Genomic DNA, 25,112 nt, shown 5'->3' with positions numbered 1-25,112 from the left:
ATGTTCTGGGCTTTCATAAGTACTGCAAAGGTTTAAATAAGATTGACAGGAAACACACATGCGCACACCACATTAGGATGCAGCTTGAATTTGAAAACTTATGTACTATTCCCAAATTTGGGGGAAAGGGGAAAATATGTAAGAGAACAGTTAATTGCTTGAAGCAATCATCTTAATTAATAATGAAAAGCTTTAAATTATAAAAAGAGTGTGATGTGGGAGGAAGATAGTGGGTTAGAGGCAAACCTTGCTTCTTTTATATTCTCTCAAGAGCTGTTCTTCTCATGCTCCAGTCACACACACACACACACACACACACACAGGATCTGTTCCTTCAGCAGAGTGTAACAATGTGGAGGTTACATGATTCTGCAGGGCATTCCAACACAGCAGCAAGCTTGGGGAAATGTGTGTGTAAGACAGAGAGGGAGAAAGAATGAGGACAGTAGCATCTCTGCAGTGATTTCATCTCCTCTCAGTGATTTCATCTCCTCTCTCACTGGATCTACACTAACTGTATCTGTCTCTGACTCTAACAGGAGGTAAACTGGTTCCTGTCCAAAAGAAGAGGGTGACAGGAATTATTGATTCTTGGCACTTTCAACCCGAATCAGTCATCATAGGTTAAGATCCTACTGTAAAATCAGTGATACAAAATCTACTTCTTTCCATTCCACAGCTGGGTGAAAAATTTAAAATGCTTCTGTGTACTTCACAGGGCTCTCTGGATGGTTTAATGAGGATGAAAGTGATGTGAATCCTATGCTATGACCTTCACAGTCTCCAGACCTTGAGACAACTGAACACTTGATTTTGGAGCACTGTGTTAAGATGTGACCAAACTTAAAGCTTACCCTATACAGCACAACTGCTTCCATCAACATACACAGATTTTTTCAAATCAGACAGACAGACAGACAAATCAAAGTCCTGTGAGAACACATACAGTTCCTAATGAAAAAACAGAAATTGACATATTTGCTCACCATTGTCTGCCAATTTTATTTTCAGTATTATTTCTCCCACTCACAGTTATAATACAGTATAATACCCTGATAACACATCTAAAGTTGGTTTTCATTTTCACCATCTGTGCTTCTTTGCTATTATCTCAGGTGACTTTGTGTGAGTGTGCGTTTGATTAAATAAGCTACGGTACCATTGTACTGACAATGCAAAGATTTAAAGTAAAAGGTCATAGATGCAAATTATCATGCTTTGTCAGTTAGCGGAAGAAATGAAGTATTCAGTCATGTACTCATTCTTCAGCCTAAAACAGAGACCACACATTGTCCTGACTTCTCACTGAGAGAGGGAAGGATAAATATCCCTACATACAAAGACGAATGTGTTTTGAAACTGAATTAATATTCCTATATTCCTATTAACAAAAACAGGATAACAATCAGGATTTATTTAGTGTAAAGAAGAGCTGAACAAATGGAGCTATAGCCAAGGTAACCATGGCAGCCACTATGCATCCATGTGGGCATTCCATCAGCTGTCCTCCACAGTTACTTTGTATTCAGCAGCAGGAAACACACTCAGGGGAGCTGTCCAGTGCTGAACCTCTGTGCTTCGGCAACAAACCTCTAACGATTTCTGCTGGAGAGGAAATTAGGGAATTCCTGAATACCATCATCATATGATTAAAAAGTAGCAGTAACCAAGCCACTGCATAGCAACAGGAAGTATCAATGCAGTACTGAGAAAATGCTTATAGACACATACAAACAAGTGACTAAAAGTTGCTTTAATACAACAATACCAAAATAAGACTGATTATTCAGAATTTCATTATTAACTGAGAAATGAACTTCTTTCAGGCTAACTGTCTTGACAGTTTCTGTCAAAGACAAGCCTACTGGTTCCAGGTCCTTAACCATCCTTAACAACTTTTTAAGGGGATGTACTTTTTACTATATCTTTATGGTGTTTGTCAAAAATGTATGTTTCTGTTTTAAATCTGTTAATGGCTGATTCAATATAAGACAAACATTTTTTTCAGAATCATAAATGATGACAAGCAGGGGTCAAGAGGTCAGTTTTTCTTTTTTTTAAAGACACATGACATGATACCTTCCAACAGGTTGATTTACTAACTTTTGAGAGTCCATATAGTACCATCATGGATAAATCTGGTGTCTCTGTTTTTCTCACCAGAACACTTGGTGGACAATAGATGAAGTTTCATTTATGGTAAAAATGCCTCTCTGTCTCATTCTATAGCAGCTTGTGTCTGTATCTGCAGCACTGCTCTGTGATTGCACTATAATCACTGTGGCTCTTAAAACATAATTACCACAGTCTTCAGTGTAATAGCAGCATATTTCAACTTCATTTGGGGGCTTCTGAAACATTTAAATCAGTAATTTAAAGTTGCAATCCAATTTAAGGGCTCACTTATCTCACTCTCCCCCTCTGTCACCTTTAACTCTCTCACCTTAACTCCTCCTCTCCTGCCTCATCTTACCTCACATCTCTCTATCCATCCCAGTATCCTCTCTTATCCTTGGTTTCAACAGTTTCTCTTCCTTTTCCCTTTTTCCCTCTAGCTTTTCTCCTTTTATTTTCCTTTGTATTTTGATAAAAAGAAGTCTTTGAATTTGACTTTAGCTAACATAACTATAGACTCATACAGCTGTAATCGCAAGGAAAAGGGACTTTTAATTCATCTTCAAGAAACTGGTGGAGGGAGCTGGGTGATAGATAATAAAAATCCTGCTACCATCAGGGATTCAGCTCTGAAATAACAAATCAAGGAAAAAAAGGAGCAGAGTTAAAGCTTGGAAGGGCAAACGGTGGTTAACGAACCAATGTTGTGAATATAAAAATGTTTTGCTCTTACTTGTCCTCTATCCTGTTTCTGTATAAACTAGGATTTCAAAATTAATTCAAAATGCTTATTGATATTTTTGTACAGTATTTAACTCCTTCATCTGACCTTCTTATTGTACATTTCAAATCTACTGGCCTCACTGCAACCATCAACGACCCATCTGAAGCACATGCACAGATCGGCCATGGTGTATGTCCACAGTACTTGGGAAATGCTGCAATAGAGTAACAACTGTACTGTCAGGATATCTGAGAACAGCAAAGCAAATGTAGAGGGCAGTGCCAGAGGCAGTTCTATCCTTTGTCCTCAAAATGTGACAACAATGCATGTCCATGATCACATTTGTAAGAGGTACCTGCCATCTTTGTCTTACATTCCACAGAAAGATTATGAGTGGGCATGCTTCTATGGTTGGCAACCTTAATATTTTCTGTACTATATGTGCAAGAGAAATTGTATAAGTATAGTAATTAGTATAATATGGCCCCATAACGTACGCCTGAGAGTGACCATGATTATAGAAATTATATCTTAATTATTGTAAGCTACACTAATCAATATGTTTGAATTAACAACATATCAAACTATGAGAATGTGGTGAATGTGAAAGGAGTCACTTGTAGTGAAAAGCACAAAACGAATTAGCACTAACTCAGCAACTCTCATCAGGCCTTCAGGCCTCCCATTAAACAACAACAACAACAAAAAAACACTGGCTGTCCATGACTTCTAGAACAAAACATAGAAGCTTTTTCTGACGCACCAATCAGCACGACCACATAATCTGTAGGTTCTTTCTTTAACCATGTATGTATCAAAACAACACTAATTCAGGTAAATATGACCTGGGAAGCTGTGTTACATTCACTGTATCAGAAACTGTAAAATAATGGTTACTAATCACACTAATACAGTGTATAGCTGTTGATTTTCTCTGCCAAGGAAATGATTGTGATTTAATTAAAAATTAAACATATAAAAATGCAATTTCACAAATACAACAGTAACCACCCTTAAATAACAGACATATAATGTTAGGTTACAGATATCACCTCAAGAATAATATAAAAATATTAGAAATTTATTATAATTTGTATTGAAAAAAATTAAAAACCTTATTACTAAACATGACAAAATCGCAGTTTTTCACATAATTTGGCAAAACACAAAATGAAATAGAAACAAAAACTTGCTCCTCCTGAATTTTTAGTCATAAAATCTATTAAGAAAATTGACAAAATTTCTGTCTGTTAATTTAAATTTGCTTATTCATATTAACATAATGGTTAACATTATTTTTTTTTTTTAATTCGTCTTTTAGCGTTATGTAAGCGTAAAGTAATGATAAATTTAACACATTTAAATGTGTTAAAATTATCTAATTTCCTGGTAGTGATTGGTATGTAAATGAACACTTTTTTGATTTTACCAAATATTATTTGCAATTTGACAAAACAGAAAAAACTAAAGTAAAACAACCCACTGTTTTCACCGTCTTACTGTCAAAACAAATGTAATGTGAGAATGAGAGACTAGGTTTCAGGCTGAAAATAATAGACTGTGGTGAAAAACTTCCACAGAGCAGGGCCAGCACTTTACTGCAGTTTATATCATCAGTCACTCTCACTGGTTGACAAATGTTCAAAGGAGTCCATAAAAGACACCAGACATTATGTTCAGATAATGATAGAGGACATGCTGTTTAATTCTTAATGTGGCTCTGAGTGTAATTTCTCTCAGCAAAGACCCACAACAGCTGAAGCTCTGACGCTGTGTCCGAATAATCCGCTCAGATGTGAACACATTTCTGTATCTACAACCACTTCCTAACCTGCTTATAGCTATGTATAAGATTCATTGCACATTCAAATTGTGTGTTACCCTTTCTCACTCATGCAGAGAAATTACTTTTCATGTCGTGAATTGTCATAAATGTTTTAAGAACAACAAGAAAATCACTGACAGTGAGATTTTTCCTTAATTCACTGACTTTTTCTGCATCATTGCCAGTATGCTTGTGGGAAATACATTTATGCTTATGTATACTTTCCTCCCTCAATGTCTGTTATTGTTTGAGATAAAACACTCTGCTGTGGCTGTTTGTGGAGGAGTCCTTAGACTCTCTGACTCATCATTCAGTATCATGCTATGAAGTGCTGAGTTGTACTGGGCAAGCCTCAGTTTTAAAAAAAGAAATAAATAATGTTATGATTTATGGTACAAGTGAATTAAATTCATGACTTTTTTAAATGATTCATCATTTTTATTTTGTTTGAAAATATTTTGCAGAATGTGTGTGTGTGTGTGTGTGCGGGGGGTAAATAATTTCCTGTGTTCAAACACACTGTGTGTAAGTGTTCGACCAGATGAGAAACTCCAGGATGAACCATGGACAACTTTGCTTCAAGCCAAAACAGAACAAAATGAGTGAAACTGGACCACAGTAGTGCTCAGAGCAAAGTGGAGACATTCGTTAATGAGACTAAATTAAAAAAAAAAACACATTTGAATAACAATGGGGGGCTAAGCAAGAGCATTTTCATTTCCTTGCTTATAGCTGTGAGGGCACAGGCAAAGTCTAATAGCTGAAAATGTTTGGTGAGTCTGTGCCTGTTGTAGAAAAGTTTAACATTCCTGTCAGAGCAGGCTGGTCAGATGTCTTCATTTAAGGAAACCAGCACGGAATTTCACCTGCTGAGAAATGGTTTAGACAGGCAAATCAATGCTGATAGCAAAACATCAGCAGAACATATACTGGATTCTTAATGTGGCTGTGTAATTGACTGAACAGTCAGTATTATATACAGCTGAAGGTGTTCACCTCTCTAATGACCAAAACATATAAAGAATTGCCAGCATCTATTATTTGACATATTATACCTGTATTTTATCAAATGTCTCATTAATGAGTGACACCACTATTTGGTATGATATTTGGTAAAATATCATATGTTAGTATAAAATTTACCAAACTGAACTTTTTGAGAGCATTGCTCCTGAATGCTGCTCTGGATTTTATACAGGACTTCTAAAAGTTTAAGGGTATGAAGTGTAAACACACTAAAATTATTAAAGTTGCAGTTGAACTGAAAAAAGTTGAAGTAGCAATTAAAGTGAGAGCACTCAAGTGACTTGAAGAGACAGTTGAATTGGAAGCAGTGAGAGGTGAAAAGAGTCAGCTGAAAGGAGTTTCAGTCACTTCAAATGTTAATACAGAGAGAAAAACTAAAAGGTATATGGAAGCTTGTGTATTTGTTGAGGTGACAGGACCTGGGGGGGAGTAAAAAAAGAAGAGGTGGTTTGAAACATAAATAGGTTACTGGTCTTCAAAAGTAAAACTGGTCAAATCCAAGGTCCTGTTTAAATACCATTCAAAGTAATGATGAGCAGATATACAAAAAATGTTCTCCAGAATCACTGAGCATTAATGCTGGATGTATTTGGAGGCTTGAGGCCTGCTTCAGGCGGGTTGTGAACCAAGGCTGGCTCAGCTGTTTTGTAGCCAGAATCAGCCTGGATCTAAACACACTGGAAGCTAAAGCGGGCTGGGAGCCAGACAGACAGACAGAGACAGAGAGAGAGAGAGAGAGAGAGGGAGAGAGAGAGGGAGCTGGTGGCAGACAGTGGTTTGTGTGACCAGCTTATCAACACAACAGGGGTTCTGGCTGAACAAATTGCCTTCTCTGTTCACTGTGATTAGACTGCAACCAATGCACTCACGTGTGCAAACACACATACACACACAGAGACACCATCATACACACAGTCAAAGTCACACAGAGTCACTCTAAAGATGATGTGTTGGCAATCAGAGATGAGCAATTACAGCACGATTTCCAGGCTCATTTCTTTCATTGAGAATTGTCCTTCAAGGACACTGTGTGTGTGTGTGTGTGTGTGTGTGTGTATGTGTGTGTGTGCGCTCATTCATTTGAACACACAGAAACACAATGATGTGTGGATGGGGTTAAACTGTAAACCAGTTGATCAGCTAATTCCCAAGTGCTCTACCAAAGTCTCCCTGTGACATAAGACCCACAAAGATAAACCGATTTCTAATAAAAACATCTTAAAATCCCATTATCAATCATTCATAATTTAGGGAAATATGTCCAATTGTATTTTGTACTGATCTTCATTATCTTACATTAGATTTTACTGAGCTAATGTAAAGCTGAGGAAACCTATTATGTTATTCTAACTATGGAATAAAACCCAAACAGATAAAAGGCACTGAAAGAAGGTAGTATGAACAATTGTATACCATTTAGTTATGTTGTGAGTGCAGTTAAGGTATTGTAACTTTTAAATGACAAATTCCTATCAACATGTCACAAGTAAACACTTGTTTTCTGGGTCAGGTTATTTTTTCATTGTTCCCAAAACTAAACTTTAAACACTTCTTTAAAGCTATGTTAGCCTATTCTTTGACCACCTTGGGGCAGTAGAACAAGCTAAAAAAAACAAACAAATTACATTAGCACCTTTTAAGGTTGTTACCGCAAATGTAATAGCAATCAGTTGCTTACACATTCAGTAAACCCACAGACACATGACAATTCATTAGGAGTGGTGTTTGTGTCAACCCAATAATACTAAGTCCAGTAGTCCAGCTCTTTCATCTCTTGTTTTTTGTCTGCACCAAATTCCTGAGAAAATACCTGGCTCTTTAGCTGGTAAATGCTCCACTATGTTCACCAGCTAGACTCTAACAACAGCTGCTGCTGTAAACAATACTGTTAAGTGCTGAAACTGAACCAAACTGTAAAGAGGCTCGCTGCTATAAAGTACTGAACTAAGAGGAACTGCAGAGTGTGGGGTAATTCTCTTAGGGATTATCAGTACAAGCAACACCTTCCATCTACAGTCAAGTCAATTAATCCATTGTCTATATCAATGAATTGAGATGTGAAGATTTAAGTGTACAAATTTCATTTTATTGCCATTTTTTAATCATGTGCATCAAATCAACTTCTTGTGGAAAGTTACACCAATGTGTTTGAAAGACAATTGTATGCTAAAACATTACAGCAATAAGCAACCACACCTATACTGTAGGAGCAGAATGTCTGTATGCATGTGGCCAGACCTCATTTTCTCTGTGAATCTGCAGTCAACAGCCAGGTGTGACTTTGAATAAATTTATTTCAATATAAGTTAGACAATCCATTTCTCTGGAATTTCGCAGTGGAAGGTGACGCATGACAGCACAGAAACATGATGTGGACAGTGAGTGCAGTCAAATCTGTGCTCATTTACATCTCTGAATTGAGCTGAAAATGTCAGCTTTTGCTTCAGACTGGAAGTGCTGCTGGACAACTCAATTTCTCTAGAGGTTTTTGAAGCCAAGCACGAAGTGTGACAGCTTCTCATCTATCTGCCAAGACACACACACTGCAGTTACTACAGAACTGGGCTTAATGGGAGTCATTTTCTAATGACTGATAAATAGACTAGCGTTCAAGGTTTTCCTATGATTTTCAAATCATTACTCCATATTACTGTGAAAAACTGTGACCATAAATAAAGTTAGATTTTTGACTCAGAACTGGATAATTAAACATAAAATGGTGTCGTTTGATGTTATTCTTTCATACACTTTTGATTATGTGGTAATATATTTAGTTGAATAACAATACCCTACCAGTTTTAATATCTCTGAGTGCTCACAGGGGAGTGTATCACCATCTTTATTGTGCTGACGTCAGGTTATGACATTTCATTACAAAGCTGTGAGCTGCCATTTCAGTATGGACTGAGTGGGGAAGGAGGTTTGTTGTAATGTTTACATAGATCTCCTACGGTGCATAAGCAGATTTTCCACTGGTCAGTACTGTTACTTAGCTTGTTGGGGCTGCAGACATGCAGGATCTTGGTGTGCACACACAAATACAATGTTGCCTCCTCTGGTTAAGTGTGGTCAAAACATTCCCATTCAACTAAGAGCTTTGTTTCGGAAAAACAAATACATTCCCTCAGTTCAAACTGAGGTAAAATCTTGTTAACAGTTAACACAAACTAAGCCTGGAGTTCTCTGACAGTTCAGATATCTACCTTAATTTTCTATATAACTGGAAGAACTAGGCCTCTATGTGACACAGACTTCTATTAAAGACAGAATTCTATTTCAAAATGTCCCTGTTTCTATAAGTACATTCGATCATAATTTTTAAGAAGTTGCCCTTGATGTCTTGATAAATTCAGTAATGTATACATCCACAACACTAATTCTACCAGTACAACAACCACCTCTTCTCTACTCACCACTCTGCCACTCTCTCCTGTCCTACACACAGTCTGAAGGACAGTCTGTAAGTGAACAATTCACTAATTCAGTCACGCACATCAACGTAAGAACTGAACTGAACTTAGCTGAGAGTCTTCATGATGTGACACCGTTCATATCAAGATGTGAAAGTGTGACCCATGAAAACATTTTGATGCATGATGCTGCTGCACGATTTACATATGATACTGTCACATATAAGTTACTAACTGTACGGTGAGATGCTAATGAGGAAATAATCTCAAAAATAAAGACCATAATACTACATCAGTTTATGACTACTGTGGCAGTTGCAATCCAATAAGTAAGCAAGAAACAGTAGTTGCAGCAGTAGTAGAAGCAGTACTATTTAAACTACTAAAAGCGGGAGTATAATCTCACAGACAACAGATAGATAGAAGATAGCCCTGTTGAGTAAGTGCTTAATTCATCATTTCATTCCTGCGTGCTTGAGTAGTGGAACTTTATTTTGAAAGAAAAGACACAACTTGTCTGCACAGTTTCAAACAATCCAAAATAAGGAAGAGTAAGCCCCCTATCAGCATCAATCAATATTCACACCCAACAGGGGGCGTTGTTTTCACTTGCCCCTTGGGTATCTATAGTGAACAAGATAATCGATATTTACCCTGTGGAACAATACACTAACCTGGCTGATAATGGAAGCTTTATGGTTTGCTTTACATTACAACACTATAAACTATTCTCCATTATTAACACTGAAGTGATAGCACAGACTGAAACACTATAATCAATGTAAGTCAATGTAATGTCCTCTGATGTGATAGAAACAGTATGTGTGTGTGACCTCATTATGTGTGGGCTGCAGGGGTAACTGAGTAATTGACATGAAAGGCAAAGATTCATACATCAGTGTAACCTAAACACATACACTTTCCATCTCTCTCTCTCTTTCTCTCTCTCTCCATCTCTAGTTTCCTATAGGGAACATTATATCGACTTATATTCATTTCCTAGAGACTTATTAACCTTCACTTTAACTACTACTTGCCTTACCCTAACCCTTTCCCTAACCATAACCTAAACCCAACCTCATCCCAACCATAAAAAATGTCTTCGCCTTAGAATTTAATGATTTCAATCATGGGGATTTGCTTTTTGCTTGCTTAAGGAAGATAAGTCTCCATAATGTGAGTGTGTATACAGATTTAGGTCCCCACAACATGAATAATACATAGACCACACACACACACACACACACACACAGATTATCCTAACCCTATCCATAAACACAACTTGCCAAATGCTTACCGTAACCTAAAACTAACCTCCTGACTTAAAAACAAGCCTTCACCTTAAAATTAATTGCTTTATGTTATGCTTACACACACACACACACACACACATGCAAAGTCATGCTGTGACACACTTCAATTACAAACGTGAGCAAATGCACGTTGACAGATTAAAGAATCCACCACTAACAATCCAAACACTGTACAGTGTCAATACAGTGACGGGAAAGGTCAGGGGAAAATTCCAGATTACAACAACATCTACTTCACATAGTTTTGCCCATTATTTCTCTAAGATCTGGGAACATGACAACATTGCTACACTGAAGCCAAATTTAGGCAAAAAAACACAGACAATCACACAGACTGTGAATATAACAGCAGTTTAGCACTGCAAATGTGTCTGCTCTGTTTGAAGGTTGTTTTCAACCAAAAACTGCTCATATAATAGAAATGGGTAATTACAGTAAAAGCTCACCTTGAGTTGCGGTCTGTGCTATTGGCCTTGTAAACACTAACACATCAGACATCTCACTGACCTGTTTGTCATCTATAATTCTGGAAATTATTGATATCCTCAGACAGCATTAGTGCATTACTAAAAAAAACATTGAATTTTTAAAAATGTTCATAATTGACAGCATTTTAATATTGATCAGCACAGCATTGATCCTCAGACATTGACATTCTGTCATAATGTGTTTCATAAACACCTCTGTCAAACGCATGAAGATGAAAAGGAGGACACATTCTTGTTTGCAGTGTTTTATATTAGTCGGACTGTTTGGCCTTGGTCAGCAGGTGCTGGATGACACAGTTTAACATGAATTTCAAGGTGATAGTTTCTTCACTGCAAATGATAAATATTAAAATGTTATTTGGCTATGGAAGAGTCATATATGGTATGCATCTTATTGTAGATAAAAAAAATAATAATACTTGTGATCAAACAAAAGATGTTTGGTACACACACAGTTATTAGTTCAGCATCCAAAATGTGGTTGCCTTGAAAGAGAAACAAACAAAAACAAAGGGAAGGTTCATTTTTGACAATGGAAATAGTAACTCTTAATGAGACTTTAGTCTGAGACTGAGTTAATAATGGGCCAAATCCCACAACTGTGTGTGAAATATAATGCTAAAACACAGATATAGATACAAATGGTTCCTGAACCTCTCAGTCAAATCCTGCTTCAAGTGAAGGGATTTTTTGTCTTTCAGTGAAGAGAATATAGCAACATCAGTAAAACTCACCAGAATTCACTGCATCTAGCTTTTAAAAACGTTGCAAAACATAAATTCACAGAAAAACATCAGCAACCTCAGCACAGTGTTCCATCTGATCAAATGGCCTCAGTAAGATATTCAGTGGATGTCAGCGTATTTAAAGGTTCTGTGTCAAATAATATTGAATACACAGACGCTGAATAGCATAGGCTTTAGTGCACTGATTTAATATTTCACAAACTATGGCAAACTCTATAGATACTGAGTAACCCAGACTTTCCTACCTGATACCCACAGAATGTGACAGATGACAGATTTGCTCAGTGTGACAGACATGCTGTAGGTCATTTAAGTGTGTGAGCAGGTTGCAGTGGTTTTAATCGGAAAAAGCAAAGCTATAAGATCATGCAGCAGCATCATTATACTCTTCAAGGCCAGTCAAGACTCACACCTGACATAGAAAGAGCTGACATCAGTAACAGCATCTTAGGCATCAATGTGGCGAGTTCTTTCTTATACAAGCAATAATTATTATTAAAAATGAATTCAGTGTCATATTTTCCACTGTGTACATGGGTGACCTCCTAAGATATGTGAGCATTAGTGAGCAAAAAGACCCATGGCCATCCCCTACACCTTTGAAACCAATCCTACATCTACATTTTCATCTACCATTCAGCCAATGGTGGCCCCTTTCAGGCACTCAGTGTTCCTTCCTCCCGCTCCACTGGTTGCACGTTGCTAATTATCATTAATGCACTGACGCAGCGACACAGCAGCAGCAACACCTGGCATCATTTGGTATCTGATAGGGGATGATCTGTTGGAAATTGAGCTTCCATCGATCCATCCATTTCTAATTTAGCCTGGGTCATGAGGGGGCTAAAGCATATCCCAGTATGCATCAAGTGAGATATGGTTCATGGCAAACACAGACAGACAAACACATCCACATGTACTTTAACATATATATTTGGATATTGACAAGGCCCATACACTGCTGATGCCCCCATATGGAGCCCTAATAAGGTCCTGAATGTTATGCATTTTATGGCTTCTTTGGAATGTTTTCTTGCTCTTAATTCCCTAATCAAATGAAAAATTAAGTAACAATGACACACATGGTTCAGATGATTCTAAAATGTCTTTTTGATTATTTCAGTCTGCTCCCCACTAAGTGCTGTTGAGCCCAAAGGAAGGAAACAGACAACTAAAACTGGGTGTCACATTATCGCCTTAACAGCATCTCAACCCAGCCTGTCTAATCCTTCACACACACACACACACACACACACACACACACAGAGCTCTGTAGCTGACATGATGTGGGCTGTCACATTGACGTGGTGCATAATGGCTGCTAATGTTATTGGATATTTTAACATAGTGTAAGAGCACTGGCTCATTCATTCTGCTTAGGCCTAAAGGCAAAAAAAGACAGGGGCATGCTATTTATTTTCTTAACAGAGCCAAGGTGACTGGCTAGGTCACAACACTGAACACTCACCTTGTTTAATATCATAAGGTTAATTACATTATAGACCATTCTGATAGTAATCATTTAAAAATACATGAGTTATGAACACACTTAACTTGAATTATGTAACAGCTTATGAAGCTTTCATGCTTTGCTGAGCTAACATTATTATTTACTGTGGCAGGCGCTGAATGGTAGGGTGGTCAGCCTTTTTTTGCACTTGTAATTTTTTTTCTTTTTTGTGATAACAATAAGGCGGCAACACAAAGTGAAAATGTATTTGAACATCATTTTGAACTCACTTTTATCATCATCAAATACGTCAAACATCTTAAGCTTAAGTGTATACGGTGCAAAGAGTTTACTGACTGACAAAAATGATGTATTTTATTTTCTGCACATTTTGAGATCTCTGACTTTCTGACACCTCAACACAAAGAAAGAGAATTTCATCTGAGCTGCTCACTGTTAGAATTATATATGTAAAACTCAATATATATGTGACTTGTGTGTAGCTCTCCAGTTTTCATTGTTTCTTACTTGCAGTCGGACATACTGAGGTTCCAGTGAAATTCTAAGTTCAAACATATTTTGTAATGATTTAAGCCTCACAACCAGAGGTCCATTCAGCCCCACTGTACTAGGGGCTGAACAACATTGTTGTCAGGGGTTCAGACAAATGGTGTATTTTGTTATAAAATTCAGAGAAGATTAAGAGAGGTCATGCTGCATCCTAAGGAAGTTAAATCTACTTACTCTAAGTTGCTTTACATAGAAGCTTTTTCTAATTGAATTTCATCTCACAAAAGAAGTGGGACTGCAACTAAGAATTATTTTCATTATTGATTAGTCTACTGATTATTTCTTCTATGAATGAATTATTTAGGCTTTTTTAATCCACTGGTGCTCATCCATGGAATGTCAAATAATAGTGGAAAATGGATAATGTCTTCACTCAAAATCCAAATTAAGTTTGCAATGATGTGATGACAAAAGCAGAAAATCCTAACAATGAGAAAACCGGAAACAGCAGAAGGTTGGCATTTTTGCTTGCTTGTTGGCTGGCCAAATGATTAATGGACTAAACTTTTTTTTTAAACAAATACTTGATAATATCAACCATGCCTTTGTATCAGTCAGACACCATGGAATTTACAGTATCTCTACAATCTTGGCAAGCTACCTGCATGGCTGAGGGTAAGTGTTAGAATGAGTTGAACCATTAAATCAGATCACTGTTCAAGGACTGAACAGTTTGGGTGTATGGGGAGCTGTATTAAAGAATTCTGGGAAGCCTACCACTTGCGTGTTCCCACTGCAGCATAAACAAACAAACTGAACTTGTTATTTATATTAAGCAGTGAGGGTTAGAGAGAGGTTACACTGACAAATGGAAATGTGTTAACCCAGAGACCGCAGCACCCCACTGAACATTCTCACTGCTAAATGTCAAACCTTAATGGAGGCACAAAATAAAGAGCAGCTATTTGTTTCAGTCTGTGAAAAGGAAGTGATGGAGAAACACTGCGTGTGTGCATGCGTGTGGTTGTGTGCGTGTTTGTGTGTGTGTGTGTCTAAAACGGAGCTGTCCACGTATGTAGTCCTGATTTCAAACAGTACAGTGCTTTCCCTCTTGCTGTTCACCATTTCTCCCTTATCTTTGATCTTTTTTTTCTAGGGTATACCACCTCCTCTCTCTTTCACCCTCTCTTTCATTTGCTCCCACAGTTTTTGTGTCCTTCAGTACTCACTGTCTCTCTCTCTTTCATACCACTCTCCTACTTTTTCCTCTCAAGACATTAAATGAAAACAAACCTTCCTTATCACAGAATACCTCTCATTTTCTGTTTTTTCCACTCATTTCAGCAGATTCTCTGTGACTAGCGTGAAAAACAAGCACTCAGTGTGGAAGCAGCCCTGTGTTACTCTCTCCTACACACAGTGGTGGGTGGAAACAGGAGTGAGGAATCACTGCTGCAGCAGCTTCTTTTTTCTCTCAAAATTCTCACAGCAAAACGATCAATAATCAAGTGAGGTTTTGTTCTCACAAAATAATTAGTGTCTATCACACATAAAATCTCTCAAAGTTCTCTATTTTTTCTGCTTCGTTTTCTCTCCACCCCTGTTGTAAAGACTTATTGACAATGTAACTGATCTCCTTATCCAAGCAGCAATTTTGCATGTACAGCTCTTGGTATTTTGCCATTTTATTTCCAATTGTTGCTGTGCTGTGTGATCCTAATGCATAGTGATGTGTTGACTGCTGCCAGCTGAAAGACTTCAGACAGTATCAAAGGGAGGGACACTGAGGAGGACGGCAGAAGTGAATCCCTGCTCTCAATTGAGCAAGAAACCCTTGCAGCCAGCACAAAGAACTTTAAACACCAGGGTGCAAGTCTTCATATAGATTAATAATATAGTTATAGAGTATAAAGGGCCTCAGTTATCTCACTGCACACAAAAGACTACTGACTAAGAATACTGGCTCTTAATGCTGTCATTCATTTTCTACAAATCACTTTTACAACACAAACTTGACTCTAGCATGAGAATACATTATGGTGATCATCTTGTCTGCCTTTACTGTCCATTGTAAAAGGTGCATTAACACATAATTGCAGTTATATAGAAAAATGAAGAGTAGAGACAGGGTGTGTGTGTGTGTGGTGGCGGCAGCAAGCTCTAAGATCTGATGGTCTACAACCTCCAAGTGCTGGTTGAGATGTTATAAGAAAATCTCTCAGAGCAGAAGAACACACTCACACTCATGCATGTGTATAATGTATGTATGTATGTAATATAATGTAGAATAAGGCTTCCACTGTCTGAATTAGTCAAATAAGGTATGAATCTTCCAAAATTGATGTTTTTAGTTTGAAATTCTGTCTCTGTGTTTCCATAGACTCTGTTACCTTGGTGAGCTGTGGCCGAGAGAAACTTCTCTGTAGACAAAACATTGGCAATAATCCTACACACAACAGTAAGGATGAAGACACAGAGACTGCAGATTTTTTTCTTTTTTTAAATAAATCTGAACATAAGCTAGCTTTAATATGGTAAGTGAAGATACTGGGGAGCAATGGGAATATGATGGGACAGTTCACCACAATTACACTGATCAGTCATAACATTAAAACCAGTTACCAGTTTTAATGTTGTGGCTGAATAGTGCATTTATAGATAGCATATAGATCTATATATAGATGTGTGTGTGTGTGTGTGTGTGTGTGTCAGCAACATAAAAAATGTAGCTGATCTGTATATTTTGGATCCCACTTCAAGGCAACATTTATTATCAGGTAAAACTACTCAATGATTATTAACTTCAGAAAGTATCAGCACCAGAATCAGTTTACTACTGTGAACATCCACTGATGCTGCTGATGCTGCCTGGAAACATCTTATAGGAGACACTGAAACTGCAGGAGTGCTAGACAGTAAAATCACAGACAATCGCCATAATTATTACAAAATATTGGACATTATCATGGTGCTGTTGGGTCAATGTTATCAATATGTCTTAAAATGATTTTTTTAATAATCTGATTTAACAACTTGACCAGCGTAGAGGAAATTTGCATCTGCATAGGAAGGTACAAAGATGAAATGAAATTTAATAGTTTAGTTAGTAGTTGTAACTTTACTAAATACAGATGCGCTGTGTTCAGCTGGGTATTATATATTGGAAATGACTGACTGAAAAGTACAGAAATACATGATACATGTCAAACTGTTCAGTATTATTCAGTGTTGTTTTTGTGCCATTCTCATCCAAAGGCAGGAGGATTTCTGGAGATAAGATCAACTGTCTGTGGTTCTCAGGTTGGTTTCCCAAAGAAAATAGGATATCTGAAGTGATTTAGGTCTGTGGTGGTTTTTATTCAGTGCCCAACCAGGGGATGTCAGGCTTTCATGGATATCTGGATGACTGGTTGGAGGTTCATCCCAAAAAAACTAACATTTAAACTTAGATTTGTGCTCATGAGCAAGTGAGTCATGACTGCTTTTATCATCCAATGAAAAAGCTATTTGGCTTATTAGCGCTTGGGCTGTGCTGCTCTCTGTCATCCAAGAATAAAAAAGAAGGTATTTAGGAAGATACTGCACCAAGTGACGGGGAGGAGAAATTATGATTTAAAGGGACAAAGTCAAGAAATTATTTTCCTGCTGCTTGAGCCTCTCTAATCATCTTCCAAAGTAAAATGGCCAACTTTTTTTCTAGTATCTTGTTTTATATGTCAGCTGATTAACATGATGTCAACTGGAATATACCAAGTAATTTTGGGTCAGGCTGCTTTCAACCTGACCAAGAAATGACTGCGTACTTTTCTGACAGCAAAATAGATTTTTTGCTGGCACTGATGGCTAGGGTCATGGTTTACCCTTTATTGACCACTGAGATCTCAGCTGTATCTCCCTAAATATTCAACCCTGACGAAGGAACAGGACCCCTTACCTTTAAAACCTTCCTTAAAATTTCAAATTAAGATAAAATTACATGGGATGAGTGACTAGAGGGATTAAAACAACCTCATAAGATCCTTGACAGACCAAAGGTAAACCGGTTTGATTTCCTGTGAATGATTACGGGATTTAACCCCTGACTTGTTGAATCATTCTCATGTATTCTCACTCTGAACTTGACCTATTTCATTGTGCATTACAAAGATAATGGTTTGGTTTTCCTTAACATTACTTTGTAATTTAGTAACATAAAAACCAAATTACCATCATACTTCATTATATAAGGAGTTTTGGCAGAGTTTTTCTGGGTTGAAGGTAATCCATGGTTCCACAGTTATATTTAAGTATTAAAATAAAGCCTAGGTTGTGGCCACCTCACCACAGACAATAATTTTTGTACATATTGTAATTTAAAGTAGATTTTTCAATAAATTCCCTAAATTTAAAGAGCAACTAAAATAAATAAATATTTTAAAAAAACATGAATCTCTCCCTTTTACCCAACCAAGGAACCTTTTCTCATTACTGACACCGGTTTGATATTATTTGTTCTCTTCTATAGATAAACTGGAGGGAGCAGATGATTTTTCTGTCCAAAAACTGATTTAAAAACATAAAAATGGGCAAACAAAATCATGGTGCCCTCAGCTGGAATGTTTCCACAAACAGCTCTAATAAACACGACCGACACACGGCTATAACATATCCCTATATCCCTGAGAGCTATTAATCTAAAGCAGCAGGAGCACTTACATGGAGGTGATGTTCTGGAAAAGGTCCTCAATGCTCCCGGTACTGTTCCCGGCGCTCCCGGTTACCTGGAAGGACAGCAGCGGGAAGAATTTGCTGTTGTCAGACTTATTGCAGTAGATCTCTGTGGGCGAGCAGGTGCAGGTGGGCGGACAGTCCAGCAAGGAGCTCAAGTAGTTGTGAAAGAAAACGCTGACCAGAAAGAAAACCTTCCAGCAGCACCATATCCTGGGAAGGCGACGGGCGCCGAATGCGCCAAATAACCCACCAGATCCATCCATACTGTCACGACTCAAGTCCCCAGATTTCTTCGTAACTTTGCAGCGCAGCAATAATGAAAAAAGATGATGACTCAAATCCTCTCCAAAGTCCGCTCCGCGCGTAGGTGGGTGTGTAAATGCGTAACCGGTGTTCTCACCTTATTTCTCTCAGTGGAGTCCAAATGTTAAAATAAAAGCCACACATTCCCCTTTATGTACATGCGTATCCATATATGTGAGTGTGTGTATGTGAGTGTGTGTGTGTGTGTGTGTGTGTGGGTATGTCAGAGATTTTGATGAAGCCAGTCACGGATTTCCTGCTCGATTAAAAAACGCCGTTGGGAAGGAATACAAGAGGGGCAAAAAATCCCAAATATATTCCAAGTATATACATGAAGGGGTGTGAGCGCGTGCAGTCCGGTTTCCTTTCTCTTGTCTTCCTCTTTATGCTTCGCTTTATGTCATCCCTCCATCTCTCTCCCTCTCTCTCTCTCTCACACACACCTCTCTCTCTCGCTCTCTTTCTCTCCAGCGCTGTTGCTGGTACCAGGTGGTGAGAATGGTGGAGAGACTTTGAGAGGCAAGGAGGCAGAGAGAGAGAGAAAGACTCGATCCTCCGAGCCTCAAGTCCCACCTACTGGGCAGAGTGGAAACTGACACAGATGCACGTGCAAATAGGGGCGCACACACGAACACTGTGTGATGTCAGTAACCCCACAGAAATATAAGGAACAAAACGCAATGGATAATCATGTCCAAACACACACACACACACATTCAATCATGTCTGTTGTAACATCACTTCTGTAAAAATGACCAACCTGGATACCAACCAGGCAGAGTGCAATGGATAATTGTCCTGAAGCCACACAACCCAAAAGCCCAAGCTTTATTGTATATAATCTGATTTCATGTCATTTGATTAACTGCAGGTCTAAGCTGCCTTGAGCTTTCTGTCACACAGAAAACCCACACATCTTATATGATAGGGAGCAGAGATTGTGGGACATGATGAAAGACTTTCTAACTTTTGAGTGAAATGCTGGTCATGGTCTGTTTATCTGTCTGCCTAGTTTCACACTTTTGTCCACAGCCATATATCTATGTTGATACTCAGGTGAAATTTGTATCCAATAGTCCCGGTCCCCAAAGGATAAATCTTAAAGCAGTAATAACCACTTGGTGGCAGCAGAACAGACTGCAATTAGAATATTGGCATAATACCATCTTATGAAGTTGGTATGGTGCACAGCAAAATGTTGACAATTTAGACAACCAGCAGACACAGAGCAGCATAATCATAGATATGGATTTGTATGCAAGACTATATTAAAATGATCATGTAAACTTGTGTAGTGTCTGACGTTCCATATATGGTTTTTACTCTTTTGCAATGCCTGAAGCTCCATGTATGTCTTTCTATTCTTTGGGTTCATGTTTAAGTTAGTAGCCATGAACATATACATATAAGGAACAGGGAGAGGGTCTGTCCTCCCTTCTCTCTGTCTCTTGGAAAAAGTGAGGTCATTGAGTGAGAGCCCAATGTCTTGCTGTAAATCATAAAGACGACTAACATATATATACTGATGTTGAGAGCTGTTGGGAGAGAGATCCATATTGGCTCGGATCCTCTCACAAGCTACTGCAGTGCTTGTTTTGATGCTGGACTTCTTTGCAATAAACTTCTATATGCAAGTAAGACAGTGTCAGCGGAGATCTTCTCTTCATCATCTTCACATCATCACCATCAAATATACCACACTTGAAAAAGAAAATGTAATTCCATGATAGCATTGTTATTTTTTTTTTTATTACTCACTCTCCTTAAGTTCTGTTTTTGGTCAAGCAAGACCAACAGTCAGACCATTGAACTGGTTAGAAAACAGCCAACAGTTTATCCAGATTACCATAACTATCTAATCCACCTCTGGATGTTTTGCTTTTGAAATAAATCTTGCTAAATCCTGATAAATACCAGCTTGGGATTCAGAGACCTTTTTGACAGCACACCTTTTTGACTTGTTATAGTAGGAAAAGCACAGGTGACATTAATGATGGCTCTGGCAGTTATAGCAATGCAATTCAGCAATTTCTTAGATACATCTTAGTTTAACAAGTCAGAATGTCTGAGTGAAAGCCAGTCTACTCAAGTTTCACTGCACATGCACTGTCAGACTTCTTTTTAGTAATGTCACTATGCTGTCATGCTGAATACATTTGTATTATTACTGACAAAAATGAATGACAAATGTACAAAAATAATTGGACACTCCATTAGCTTTTTCTCTACCACCATCCTCAGGCCAAACTAGCAACTTTGCACAAAAAATCAAAAATAAATGAACAAATAAATCTAATGACCTAGAGGCTAGGAAAGGTTCAATATATCACAGACCCCATGACTTCTGTACTTGAGTGTAGCCTCACTCCTGAATGTTTTAAATAAATTCTATAATATCTGCAGAATTGACAGACTCATCCATACTTTCTCTGGTCCAAAAAGCTGAAATATTTGAGTAAAGTAATGGTCAGTAATCCCTAAAAAACAGAGAGAGAGAGAGAGATGTGAGTCATTGCATCATAACATGCACTCCCTCCTCCTCCCCTCCCTCTGACTTTGTCTGTCTTTCTCTCTGTGTATGTTTTTCTCCTCAGGATGCTGCTGCTTTTTAAAAGCTCCACTTAAACTCAGAATAAAGGCAAAATCCTCCACACTACAAAGCACTGAGGAATCTGTACTGGTTAAGGACCTCCTGTAGGCTCAGCAAACAGTTTGATGTTCAGTTTAGGGAGGTTAGGTACACACACACACACACACACACACACACCACCCCTATCTTTACACTCATCACTGATTTCAATCAGGAGAGACTTAGAAGAAAAATATGCATGAATCTGGATTGGAATAGAATTTTATTGTGCACAGGAGAAACAGAGATTTGGCGCTTAGACCCCAGCAGGAAGTAGATCACCATGGGAAGCATTCAGATTTTAAGTGGTGCTTCCAATATATAGGAAACTACCTCCCAAAAATTAAGGTAAACCATACCTGACGCATCATGTTAAATGGGAGAAGGAGCAAACTTTTTAGATCCGCACAAAAAAGCAGCTACAATGGAAAGGTAAGGTGGAAAGAGTGGTAGCTATGCTGGCAAGAAAGGCGAGCTATTAGGGATTAAGGGGCTGGTGAAAATAAAGAGGTCAAAGGTCATTAGAGTGGGGGATAGTTTTCCTGAGCATGGAATAATAGACTTGAGCATGGAAGAAGACTGCAACAAAGAGTAGTAAGGTGTGGCCTGCACCCTTTACTGCGCAGAAGAATCTCCCCCCAAAAGTAAGGTGTACTGTACCTGATGAGCAACCTAAATCAGAGGAAAGGAAGCAAAAAAGGGGGAGTACCATGAAGCAGGGGAGTGCAATAGTGATGCACAGGGAAAGCAGTTGCTGGGAGATGGCCATAATGCGGGAATGCAACAGGGATGCAAGAGATGCGAGAATGCAGCAGAGATGCAGGAGAAATGCAGGGATGGCTATTAAGAGGGGAATGTGGGAGTGATACGGGAGGAATGCAGGGATGGCATTGTGCAGGGAATGCGGGAATGATGCAGGAGAAATGCAGGGATGGCCAGTATCCGGGGAATGATAGCTGGAGAAAGGCAGGGATGGCCATTATGCAGGGAATGTGGGGAATGCGGGAGAAATGCAGGGATGGCCATTCTGCAGGGAATGTGGGAATGATGCTGGAGAAATGCGTGGAATGGTAAATGGACTGTAACTCATAAAGCGCTTTTCTAGTCAGGACCACTTGCAGCGCTTCATGTCACATTCACCTAATCACACGCACATTCATAGGGAACTTATTATGAACATGGTGCTCTTCTTAACACAAACACACACCCCAATGCACGCAGACATCGGGGGCGATTTTGGGGTTCAGCATCTTGCCCAAGGATACTTCGGCATACAGACTGGAGGAGCCGGGGAACGACCACCAACCTCAGTAGGTGGGCGACTGCTCTACCTCCTGAACCAACACTGCCCCATTATGCCATTATGCGGGAAATGCAGGAGTGATGCAGGAGAAATTCTGGGGAGAGGCCATGCTGCGGGGAATGCAAAAGGGATGTGGGAAAATGCAATAATGCAGGAAAGGCCATAATGGGAAATGCAACTGGAATGCAGGAATGCCATGATGCAGGAAATGCAAAGTGAAATGGGGAGCATGCAAAGGGCCACAGAGAATGTTTGTCACACCACTACCACCACCAGTTTATGCAAGACTTACATGTAATCGGCCTACGAAGCTAGCTGAGCAGCCAAAGCTGAGGCAGAATCTAGACTGCAATGAGGAGTAGGTGCAGGAGGAGCAGAGGCCTATTGTTGAAGAGAGGCAGAGGGGATTCTTTGCATTGGAACTGAGTTGACAGTACCTATTCTAAATGAATAACCTGAATATGCTGAGGAAATAGATTACACTTGTGAAGAACCTTATGAGCGATGATTAAACCATGCTTAACATGGGGTGATTGCCTGAGGTTAAAACATGACCCTCTCTAAGCAGGACAGAAGCAGAACTTGGAAAGTGATAGGGCATCTGTTACCTGGAGCAGAGGGAATCACTAGCAGTTAAAGCAGGGGAATTGCCAGTAATGATGGTGAGAAAATTAGAACATGAGAATTTGAATTTGAGAACTTGGAATTTTGGGACTAGATGATATCTCGCATATAAATAATCTGCTTGAGGATTCCCCTTAGCAGCCTGCTGTGGAAGACTAGAAAGGGGGAAATAAACAGAAGACCAATTGTATAATCTTTATTTATTTTTTAATTTAATTAATATTTTCTTAATAAAGCATAGGCATAGTAGAAGAGTAGAAGAGTAGAAGAGGTTTGTTCAGAGAAGTTTTTTTTTTTTTATTAAACCCCCTCCAGCTGAGGTGCTGGTGATGCGGAGGGATCTGATCTACACTACCGTGGATTAAACAAAGACTACTACTACTACTTGTAGTAATGGAGGACCTGCACCACCTCCACCTGCAGTATCCGATATTTCCATTTTCCATTTGTGCACAAAATCGGAAATCGGAAAAACAAGTCCTTATCTGTTTTTTCATCTTGGTTCTGGAAACAAATATTGAAAAAACGAGTCATTATTTTGTGATTTTAGTTTTGGTTTTATTTTGAAAAACGAATGAACGAATGATACACGGATTGACTCCTAATATAATAATCACAAATGCATACTTTTGAAAAAGAAAAAAGAGTCTAGATATCAGAAATATGTTTGGGTACTTGCCCTCCAAGCATGATGCATCATGTTGCTACATGCTCTGACGCAGCGAGCTGCACTGTGAGGTCAGACACACAAACCTGCCTGCATTAAGCAGGTTAACTTTTCAAATATATCTTTTTCTCTCAGTCTCAGCCCTTCACCCAGACTAAAACCATGTTTCTCTCTCCTTGAAACAGAGCTTTTCCACAACTGCCTCCAGACTCTTGTAAAATGCTTGCTTGGTGTTTCAGTGTGATGATGATTTCACCAGCATCACAGGACCCTGGGAATGACTGCTGGTTAACATGTAGCATTTATGGGCTGCAATTAATTTCATACTCATTCAGTTGTCTGAGAACAGAAACAGAAAGATGTGTGATAAAATATGTATGAGAGCAACTATACATGATTGCGGGTGCATGAAAATACAGTGAAGGTGACCACAGACTGCAGGAGGAGACTGAGTGGAGTTGTAATGGGCTATCACTCAGCAAAGTAACCAACTGTGTTTGTGTAGCCTGCAATCACAGGCAGGGGTTGTGTGGCAGCAACAAGGATAACTTTCTGTTGTCTCCAACTTTTTCTTTTTCTCACATTTTAAACATCGGCAGATTTCTGTGAGCAGAGGCCTCTCCCAAACAGCCTGACAACACAGATGGGGACACAAATTGTATTCAATTGTTTTAAAATTTGAAACAGACCAGACATGGGGACAGACCAGACGTGTTAGAAGTGTCATCTTCAAAATAAATTAGATAAATTATATTAATTTTTTTTTTTTTTACCACAGGCAAGGTGGTCAACCAGACTAAAATAAAATGATTGTCAGCTGTTGGTACTGTTTTGGCTGACCGATTCTGATTTGGATTTTGAGGCAAAAATAATTTAGCAAGCTGTTTCTTCAACACTTCAGCACACATTATTTCATCCACGGGTCTAACATTACATTTGCTTCCTCACTGATGTGACTGGCACATTTTCATTACACATTACACACTCATTACAGGTGCTAGTGCTAGACACCACAGGACACGCTCAGAGGTCTTGTGTCCATGCCCCAATGGGTCAGAGCTGCTTTGGTGGCACGAAGGGGACCTACACAGTGTTAGTGCACCTCTCAATACAATCTGACTTCCCTACTCTCTGTCACTTAACTCCACTGGTTCTTACTAAAGACATGACATAAATCTTTAAAAACAGCTCACAAATGTAAAGTAGATGTGTGCAGTTAAGTCATCCTGTGGTACTCTGGGAATGTCAACTTCAACCTTTCAAACACTG

General features: G+C 38.7%; 1 protein-coding gene across 2 annotated transcripts in view; it reads right to left on the bottom strand.

The window, feature by feature from the left end:
• The window catches only part of ntrk3a (neurotrophic tyrosine kinase, receptor, type 3a), a 171,250-nt gene extending 152,139 nt beyond the window's left edge, over nucleotides 1-19,111 (bottom strand). For both annotated transcript variants that reach the window (XM_018678568.2, XM_018678569.2), the window contains exon 1: nucleotides 18,303-19,111. In XM_018678568.2, the coding sequence (XP_018534084.1) occupies nucleotides 18,303-18,580 (278 nt within the window). In that variant the 5' untranslated portion in view covers nucleotides 18,581-19,111. The remainder of the gene's footprint in view (nucleotides 1-18,302) is intronic.
• Between the last annotated feature and the right edge of the window lie 6,001 nt (nucleotides 19,112-25,112).

Source organism: Lates calcarifer, linkage group LG10 (assembly GCF_001640805.2).
Source record: "Lates calcarifer isolate ASB-BC8 linkage group LG10, TLL_Latcal_v3, whole genome shotgun sequence".
NCBI classification, from domain to species: Eukaryota; Metazoa; Chordata; class Actinopteri; family Centropomidae; genus Lates; species Lates calcarifer.
The sequence above is the reverse complement of the archived record's forward strand: the minus strand, read 5'-3'. Positions and strand labels throughout refer to the sequence as shown.